The sequence below is a fragment of the Silene latifolia genome, chromosome Y (genome assembly GCF_048544455.1).
Source record: "Silene latifolia isolate original U9 population chromosome Y, ASM4854445v1, whole genome shotgun sequence".
Lineage (NCBI taxonomy): Eukaryota > Viridiplantae > Streptophyta > Magnoliopsida > Caryophyllales > Caryophyllaceae > Silene > Silene latifolia.
In genome coordinates this window covers 140411212-140421583 of record NC_133538.1, presented here as the reverse complement: position 1 = coordinate 140421583, position 10372 = coordinate 140411212, and the positions used below count along the sequence as shown (strand labels likewise).

Sequence of the window (10372 nt, the reverse complement as noted above, 5' to 3'; positions counted from 1 at the left end):
AATTCCTAATTAAAAGATTCATGGCACCATGTCATGTAAGATCAATCGATTGAGAGTTAAAATGTGTTATTGAACTCATATTTGGGCATTTGAAATCCAATATTAGCATGAGTTATTTAAAGCGAAAACGCGCAAAATAAATCATAAACGAGACTCCATACAAGATATGGAAAGGATTAGTCTCTAAAATGGTAACATATCTTAATAGATAACTCAAGGATAACATGTGCCTAATGCTCTTTTGCATACAAAAGAACAAAATTGTTTGTAGCTCATAAAGCAATCTTCTTGGAAAGTAGGTGTATTTCTAAAAAGATAGAGTGGGAGAAAAGGGCTGCAAACTTATTTTGTAGAGTAATGACACGAGAAAATGTTCTAAGAGTCATCCACATGTTAGAGTTGCTTTAAGAAAGTAATAGAACTATGATCTATCAAGTGAATTGTTCCTAGTGATCCAAATCAAAATTATTGCAAAGAAGTCTTGGTTTTACAATCCGTGATAGATTCTATACGCAAAGCTAAGAATAATTACTTTAAGATATTGGTCTCTTTGAAGTAAAGCCTTCAAGTATAGAATAGCATGGATGAACATGGTGATGTTAATCCAACCAAATCATGTTAGTGATTGCCGCATTTCATTTTGATGAAACAAGGCAAGTGATATTAAACCGCTTTTCTAAATAGGTAGTTAGAAAAGGATGTGTATGAGACACTGATCTTAGGTTTAAGTCTGAGAGTCCTAACATGCTAAGTAAGCTTAAGGGATCCATATGTGGTTTTAAGCAAAGCTTTAAGAGATTGTAAAGATCATTTTTCCAGTCATGTGATAATAGAGAATGGTTGCATTTGAATTATCAAAGAACCATAATTATACATGAAGTTTAGTGGGAACTTTTTTTCAAATCATGTGATAATAGAGATTGGTTTCACTCGAGTTATCGAAGAACCATGTTTACATATGCAGTTTAGTGGGACCAAAATTATCTTCACATAATAATCATTGGGAATGATGTACCGATGCTTACCTCCGTAAAAGGATGGTTGAGAAATCATTTCCAGATGAGAGATTTTGGTGAGGCACATCGCATATTTGATATCCGGATCTATAGAGATAGACCTAAAGGGATATTGGCATTAAGTCAAAAGTCTTATATTAATAAGATTCTTCATCATTTCAGCATAGATAAATCCAAGAGGGATTTTTCCATTGGGTTGTGGGATTACTTTGAACCAATCACGGTTACCCACTGAATCTGAAATTGTTAAATCCATGAAATCGATTCCCAGTGTTTCCGCCGTTGGATCGACCGAATGTGCTATGATATGCACAAGCACTGATAAATCGTATGCTTTATATAAGACAAGTCAATCCATGTGGAGGACAATGGATAGCTGCTGAATACATCCTTGAGTTCTTGAGAAGGAAAAGGATTCGTATTTATGATTGATAGAAACATGGAGTTTTGTGTGAAGGGTCACAAAAGCTCGAGTTTCTTAGGCTGATCTTGTTGTCAATTGTCAGTTATTGTGAATTCTATAACTAGAATCTGAGTACTTTGTGGTAAGGATAAGATGGATTGTAAAGGAACTAAAAGTAAATCCTTTCACCATGGATCTTATCACAAGTTATGTGATAACAGTGGGAGTATCTTTCAATTTAAAGAGCTCAAGCCCAACATCAAATCTAAATGAGTGCTTAGAAATTTTATTATATTCGAGAATACATCGAAAGAAGGAAATTGTAATTTATGAAGTTAGGATGAGTGGATTATATTGTATATCCCCTAACCAAGCTTTTATTGTAGGTTTGACCAAACCGCCAAGAAGTAACATACATGGATTTTATGTTCTTAAGATTATGAGATATGAGGCAATAATATTGTATTGATTATTCATATGTGATAATCGCATTTATCGTTTGAGTTTTTATTCTAAAAACTCTTTTATTACTTTGTTATATCCAAATAGGTTGTTAAGACAAGTTTGAACCCTATTAAAGTGAACTTGATTAACATAGTATTGGCCCCTAGTTACTTATATGAGGTGATGTCTCCAAGTGACTAGAGTGTGAGTCGATTGATGGCAAGTTTAATTGCCATAGGGTCATGAGAGATGACTAGTTGATCATATAGGCAGACTGTATGGGACACTCTGTTAGGCAGTGACCGCTTAAAGAGTTCTTGTAATTTTTATATATAGCCTGGTCATGGCGAGAGCTACTATAGTATTCTTTTTGAGTCGAATCTTTGACTAGAGACTGTTCGCCCAAGGTGGCACAGTTTCTTATTGACTTTGATTTTTGCTCTACGACTACCATATAAGGAGTTAAATGGGAATCTTTTGGGTCATGATGAGCTGTGGCTATTCGAAGGGAATAGTGCGATAGGAATTGTCCACCCCCTTGTCAGGGTTAACTAAATCTTAGGGCCACTCGAGGAGTAGTGAACTGAAAATGCGTGGCCACGCTCGGAAGGTATCTACAGTAGATAATTCCGGTCAAAACAGTTACATCCAGATCGAGGAAACCACTTTAGATATAATCACATGCAAGTACGACCTGCAAGACACCTTGCAATGAATGGGAGATATAATAGGACAAGAGAATTGGTGACGCACAATTGTCTCGAACAAGTGGGAGATTGTTGGAGTATGTGTCCTCAACAGTTATTCTATCACATATATAAATATCATAATAAGAATACAAAAGGGATGATTTAATTATAAAGTCAACTGATCAACATTTATCGGTAACGATTGGCTGACTAGAGTTTGACGTTAGTGTCGTTTGACGGTGGTGATCAGTTAATCCTAATGTCACACCTATAGGACAATTCCCTTAATACAAAAGTTAATTAATTGTATATCGATATAGATTAATTAAATCCTTAAATTTAACAAATTTTATTAGTGAGTGAGAATTATATATCTTATTGTAATGTGATTAAATAAGATTCAATTTAGTAATTAAAATATTATATTACTAAAATTGATTAACGTTTGTGAAACAATTGAGATAAGAACAATTAGTTAATATAATTATAAAATATTGTAGATTATATTAACTAGACTTAATGTGACCCATTTTATACACATGTAATTATGAATTACTTGTTAATTTGTTAAATGTAATTTATTTGATTTAAAATGATATTTAATTTGTTAAATATGCATTAAAATATCTAATGACATGTTACATGTCACATGACCTACAATATTACATTTGACAAACTACAAAAATAAAATGGAAGTCCAATTTAAGTGTGGGGGACCGGTTTTTCAATGGGTAGGTTTAGGGTTGTGTAGTTGATTATTTTAATAAGTTAAACATAATCATTGCACCTATCTCAACTAAACCTAGCTTATAGTTTTTGGTAAGACAAAAAGGAAAATCCATTCCCTTCCCCATGCCATGAAAACCGGCTCCCCCCTCTCCCATAAAAAGAGAATAAGTTCTCTTATTATTCTACTTAATACTTATTATCAAAATCTCTCTTTCTCTCTTATAGTAAAATAGTATTATGCTTAAATTTGTTCTAGAAAATTCTAATATCACAAAACATTACTATTGTAGTAATAATAATATTATTAGAATAAATTTATGGTTACTAATAATATTATCTAGTTAATAATATTAGTAGTATTAAGGGTATTGTCTTGGGTGCAATCAAGAGGAGAACTTCTCTACTTGAAGTTTGGAAATCATCCTAATATTTTAAGCTCAAGAACAAGGATAGGAAGGAGTCCTACCTTGTGCCCTAAAATCTGTCCAAATATGTAAGGATATATTCATTCTCTCCTTATTTCAATTTATTTACATATTGCATGCACTAGATCTTGTAAGTCTAAATCAACAAGTAATTTAGAATTTAATTAGAAGAGTCTAATTAGAGGTTTAAGAACCCAACAAGTCTTTCTTGGTTATAAGCGAGAATGATGGTATGAAGTCGAGATAGAATGGACTCATGGATAACCATACGGTGGTTTACATACTATTATTTGAATATTATAATGAACAATATGTACAAATAGTAACACAAGTCGGGGTTGTCTATGAAAGTAGAATGTAAGCTTTGAACTTAACTGGCACTTTCATAATGTCGGGAATCGTAGGGTAAAAGCCGTACAAATGACATAGTTATATAATGAGAAAGTACTATAAAACTCGTAAAAAAGGGTCATGGTTAATTAGCGGTGAACTTCGGGATGAAGTTCTCTTTTAGGGGGAGTGAATGTAACAATTAAGGAGTTAAAGAGTGAAGCAAAGGCTTAAGAGCGACAATGGGAAACAATTATATGTAAAAGAGCGAACACGGTAAGACTTTGGAAAAAGAGGAGACTCAGAGTGGCAACAAGATAGAGAAAGAAACCTGAGAGAGTAGTGGGAAAGAGAGAGTGACGCGAACTTCAGGGACGAAGTTCATTTTATAGGGGGAAGATTATAATACCCGTACCTTTTGGGACCCATTTTTATACCTTGGGTTGCGTGAGAGGACCATCGGACGAGATATGATGTACTAGAGAGTGAGAGCACGACCTTACACTAGAACAAGTATGACCTAGAATAGACCTAGTGGTACTGTAGTGGACTGACACGCCTAAAACGTCGCAATTAAAAGCGGTCAAATTAACAATTTATAGCGTCACAAATTATCTACTAAGTAAACTAAAGTAGAGTGGAAAGTAAGGGTCGAACCCAAGGGAAGGGGGATTTTTAATCGGTTTTCAAATGCGTAAATAGAATAATTACAATTAAATTAAAGACAAGTATCTAAAAAGGGAGGTTTTGGTTTGGTTGAAGTAACAAATTGAAATTCAAATAAGAGTAACAAGCAAGCAAGTAATTGAAGAAAATTATCAAATATGAGAGAAAACTTAACCCAACCCAATTAGTGAACCACTTTTGTCGATCCTAAACACAATCAATCCCTTAATTATGTATTATCACCTTATTGTGAAGATTAATCTCCTAAATGTCAAATCACAATTTTTTTGCCCGAACATATTCGTAGCAGGATGAGGTTGGAGTTTGACACTTTTAAGATGACAGAGGGAATGACGATGGAAGAATATCACAATCGCTTCCAGGAACTAGCAGAGTATGTGAGTGATTTAAACATGGGGCCAGAAATATTTGCTGTCATATTTGAGAAAGGGCTATCTGTAGAGATTAAGAAGAGGCTCATAGCTGGGGATCCAACTAGTGTTGAGGATATATATATATATATATATATATATATATATATATATATATATATATATATATATATATATATATATATATATATGAGAGCTAGTAATGCATAAAGGATATCGGATATGCTAAAGGAAGAAAAGAAAGAGAAATGCAGAAAAAGGAAGGCTGACGCTGTTATTACCTGGCTCTATATGAATAAGGGTCTGAATGTCAGAGAAAAGCTGCATAGAATTGGATACTGTCAGGAGAAGACTTGCTGCATTTGTGAAGATGCTGATGAAACTGTGGAGCATCTGTTCTTTAACTGTAGCTACAGTAGACAGCTGTTGCAGTATATAGAAATCTGGTGCGGGTTCAGAATAGATGTCAACATGAGTGTTACAGGGAGAATGGGAGTAAAAGCTCAGGCTCATGCTATGATATGGACTGCTTGCTGCTACTATATCTGGCAACAGAGGAACAATGCACGAATGAATGGAGTGTTGGTAAGACCAGCTTCCCTTGCTGAACGCATGATAATGGAAGCTAAGCATAGAATCAGGAGTATGGTTGGCAGGAATATGCAAAGAGGAGAACGAGAGTGGCTCAATAAATGGGGGTGTGTACATCCTATTGTTGGGCAGCAGGCTGCTTAGTCTGGGTTTTTTTGCATACATGATGGTTTGTTTGAGCTATCTGAGTGTTAACGGTTTCTGTTAATGCTCTTTCTAGTTTTGCAAGTTGTAAATTTGACATTTTTGTCCTTGATATATATATAATCTCACATTTCACCAAAAAAAAAAAAAAATAAGAAGCAGGATTAGAATGCAACTAAAACTAGTGTAGTTAGAGGGTCTAGCTACGGTTGGGGTATGGCTCGATATGGCGAAGGGAGTCGCGGTCGGACTCTAGCCCATCGCTGGAGGTGTTACAATTGCAACAAATTGGGGCACATGGCTTTTGAGTGCAGAAATGAACCACACGGTGGGAATAGAAATGCTAATCAGGGTGGATATAATACACCAGCACCAAATTTTGGTGGTGGTAGATTCTCGGGTCAGTATAACAATCGTCAGAATTACAGTGGCTACAACAACAATCAGAATCGTTACCTAGGGAATCAGAACTTCAGGGGGGGTGTGTGTGTGGGGGGGGGGGGTCATACCAAAGACCGAACAATGGTGGAAATCAGGACAACAGTGCTAAGCCAATTGCTTTGCCTAGTACTGTCTAGAACAATGACAAATCTGGTGGAAAGTTATTCGCAACGGGGAAAGAAATTTTGGAAGGTAATATTTATGGGGTCACTGGTATTTTCTAGTAGATTCTTTTATGTCTTATGCTTTATGGGTTTTACTGTTTTATTCTTTGTCATCAGTATATGGGTTAGGTTACGGGGACATAACCTTCATTTTAGGGGGATGGAATGTTACAATCCGGGCAACAAGAGTTTATTTTGAGTGGTTTCAAGTTTATCTTGAGTGGTTTTGGCGTCTTATTTGGTTAGGGTCGTGAACATCGGGATGAAATTAATATTAAGGGGGAAAGACTATAAGACTCGTAAATTAAGTATGCAAGTCGATCGACCAAGTGTTGTACATTTTGGCTATTTTCTTATGCGTGGCTTTTAATGTATGTAGGAGTTTTAGTCGATCGATTGGTGATTGGTTATCGCAAACCTAACAAATATAAATACCCTAGTAAGTGAGTCTTTTGTAAGAGATGGGTATACCAAGATAACATGAGAGAGAAAGCTAAAGAGAAGTCAACTCTAAAATTCTAACCTAGAAGTTAACAATGACGGCTGTAAAAGCAACATAAAATCGTTTTTCCCCTTTAATTTCATCATCTTCTTCGTTGAAAACAACTCAAAAATCACAAAAATATGTTACTATCAGTGGTAGAAGTCATGAAGGTCCGAAAGTTACTACCTTTGCAGCACCATCATCGTCTGATACAAGGAAAACTCGGTCTATGCATAATATTCAGGGTATCCCTGTCTTAGAACTCCCTAAGGAGGATGGTGAGTTGCAGGAACTCCCTGAAGAGGATGGTGAGCTGCAGGAAGGATGGATACTTCGCCATGGAGGAAAGGATGTCCCAGTCATGCCAACAATACATGAGGAGGAAGTGCCTGAGGAACTCTTACAGTTTACCCATGATGATATCAAAACAAAGGTAGCATTTTGGAATCATTCTGTTATGTGTTATATTTTGGGTGCGAACCCTCCTTGGGCTATGGTAGAGGATTAAATTTATCATGTCTGGGATAGGTTTGGTGTTTACAGAGTCTCTTTTCTATACAATGGGGTTTTCATTATTAGATTCACCAAATATGAGGATAGGGAGGCACTGTTACAGTCTGGTTACTATCTTTTTGACAATAAACCTATTGTTATTAAGCCTTGGACTGTGGATATAGAGCATGTTAAAGCAAAAGTTGATGTTGTCCCTGTATGGGTGAAACTCTATAACATTCCTCTGAAATTCTGGGGGAGTTGTTTACCAACAATTGTAGGGTTGGTGGGTAAGTTTGTTCAAAAGGATAAGGAGACTCATGATAAAATTCGCCAAAGCTATGCTAGGGTTATGGCGGAACTGTCTATGGATCAAACTTTACCTGAGAAAGTCAAATTTTTGGATGAGCCTGGGAATGTGGTTTTTGTGTCTGTTGAGTATGAATGGAATCCTATCTTGTGTTCAAGTTGTAATGGGATTGGGCATAATGCTACACAATGCAGGAAACCTGTTAAAAAATCTCCTAAGCCTAAACAACAACAGAAGCAAGTATGGAGGCCAATTCAGAAAGTTGTGGTTCATGATACTGTGGTAGAACCTCTGACCACCTCTCCCATACTAACTCCAACAAACTTTCCTCCTCTACATACTGTTATATTTGTTCCAATACAGTCTACTCCAGCAAAACACATTATGAGGTTGAATAGATAGGAGACTATGGTGGGGGTAAGACTTTCTGCTAAATTTAGCAAATATTCATTCCTAGATGAACTGAACAACTCTTATGCTCCTAGGGAGGATAGTAGAGAGTGGAAAGGACCCTCCTGGAGACTCTCTCAATACATAATATAGGATTTTGGAACGTGAGGGGTCTAAATGACCTGAATAAGCAGAAGGTGGTTAAATGGTTTATGCACAATAATGGGGTAGGATTGTTTGGCTTATTAGAAACTATGCTGAAACCTGGACCTCTTTTGAATAAAAATACCTCAATATGTGATGGATGGAGCATTTCCACTAACTGCAGTTGGCATAGGGGAGGTAGAATTTGGATAATGTGAAAACCTGATTGTTTTGATGTTAAATTTATATCCTATAGTGCTCATCATATTCGTATGATTGTTTGTTCTATAGCTGATCGTAAGGTTTTTCAGCTTACAATGATATACGCTTTTAATGGTTTGGAGGAGAGAGTGGCATTATGGAATACTCTTAAGGAAATTTTCAATGACTGTAATGATCCTTGGTTATGGTTAGGGGATTTCAATACTGTTATGTCACCTGTGGAGAGACTTGGGGGTAATACAATTGATGCAGAAATGGCACACTTCCAAGATTGTGTTTCTATTTGTGGCATGGAAGATATTCCCTCTACTAGAGCTTTATTTACTTGGTCAAATAAACAGAATCCATCTGCTAGAGTCTATAGTAGGTTGGATAGAGCTATGGGGAATTAAGATTGGTTGGATATGCTTGGTGAAAGTTATGCACATTTTCATCCTGAAGGCTTATTTGATCATTGTCCTTGCACTGTGTTGGATAGGCATGCTGCTTTGGGTGGCAAGAAAAATTTGAAATACTTTAATATGTGGGGGACTGCTAGTCAATTTAAAGATATAGTGAGGACTATGTGGAATCTCAAGTTTCAAGGGACAAGAATGTTCTCCTTAATTAAGAAATTAAAAGCATTAAGCTTGCTTTCAAGAGTCTGAATAAGAGATGTTTTTCTGATATTGAAAACCGCACTAATATTGTAAATTTGGCACTTGAGAACATTCAGAAGTTGCTGGTTGATAATCCTAGTGATCCTGATTTACTCAACTTATTGAGTAAAATTTTACTATTATATCAACATATAATGGGTCCCATAATAGCTAGTTAGTTAAATTTACAACCTCTTGTAAATGTAAATAACTAATTACCTCTACCTCGAAATATTTATAAAACCTCAACATAATTTAGTAAATTAATATATTAACCCACTAAATCGAATCTTATTTAATCACATTACAATAAGATACAAAATCCAACTCATATAAATAAGGGATTAATTAATCCGTATCGAATACAATTAATTAATTATTTATTTGGGTCTCATCCTTTAAGTGTGACCTTAAGGGATAAACTGATCACCACCGTCAACACGACAGTAACGTCAAACTCTAGCCAGCCAATCGTTACCGATGTTTCGGCCTCGAAAACCGCGTCGGGGCGAGCAGTTTCTCTATGCGTGTTGGATGTACCCTTTGTGTGGGTTGTGTTGGGCACTTTGGGCATCCTCCACCTCATTTTCCACCCACCTTGCACCTTAATATCACAATACCAATGCTTTTGAGCATTTTTAGGCTTCGTTGCTCGAGCAAATATGTCCCGAGTCGAAAAATGCCCACGGTGTTTTGAGCACCTTTTTTTATAAAATATTTTTTCAAAAACCTATTTTTCGTAAAACTATTTTTGAAAAAATGACGATTTTTTTTTTCTAAGACAAATTTTCCATAAAACTATTTTTGATGGCTATGACGGGTTTGTCGGATTTTTTTTTTTCTAACCTCCAATTCTAGGAAATAACTGACTGTGATGGGTTTGTCGGAAATCGGCTTTTGAGAATCGTTGCCCCTTGGTTGTCCCTCGGAGTTATTAGATGCTAATGAGTAAGGCCACAATCTTTAGTCGATAAGTAAGGATTGCAATGATGAGAGTCATTAGCGTAGAAATCCACTTGGAGTGAGTTATCACAAAGACCAAGCCGATGATGCGCTGATGTATGGGTAGTCATTGTGTCCCGAACCGATTATTGAGCGTTGTTTGATAACCATGTAATCTAATCAATGCTTTGTTTCTCGATTGCCTATTCTAATATGCCTTTAGTCGGGTTGTCCCTCGTCGATCGGAATGTCCCTCGGTTTTCGACGCTACATGTGCTTTGAAAGAGTCGGACCCCCGCAGCCACGAAGCTTTATT

At 36.1% G+C, this 10372-nt stretch overlaps 1 protein-coding gene across 1 annotated transcript; it reads left to right on the top strand.

The window, feature by feature from the left end:
• Positions 1 to 5316: 5316 nt before the first annotated feature.
• LOC141629061 (uncharacterized) lies at positions 5317 to 5829 on the top strand. The gene has a single exon (XM_074442129.1). The coding sequence runs from the start codon at positions 5317 to 5319 to the stop codon at positions 5827 to 5829; it is 513 nt and encodes a 170-aa protein (XP_074298230.1).
• Positions 5830 to 10372: the final 4543 nt, after the last annotated feature.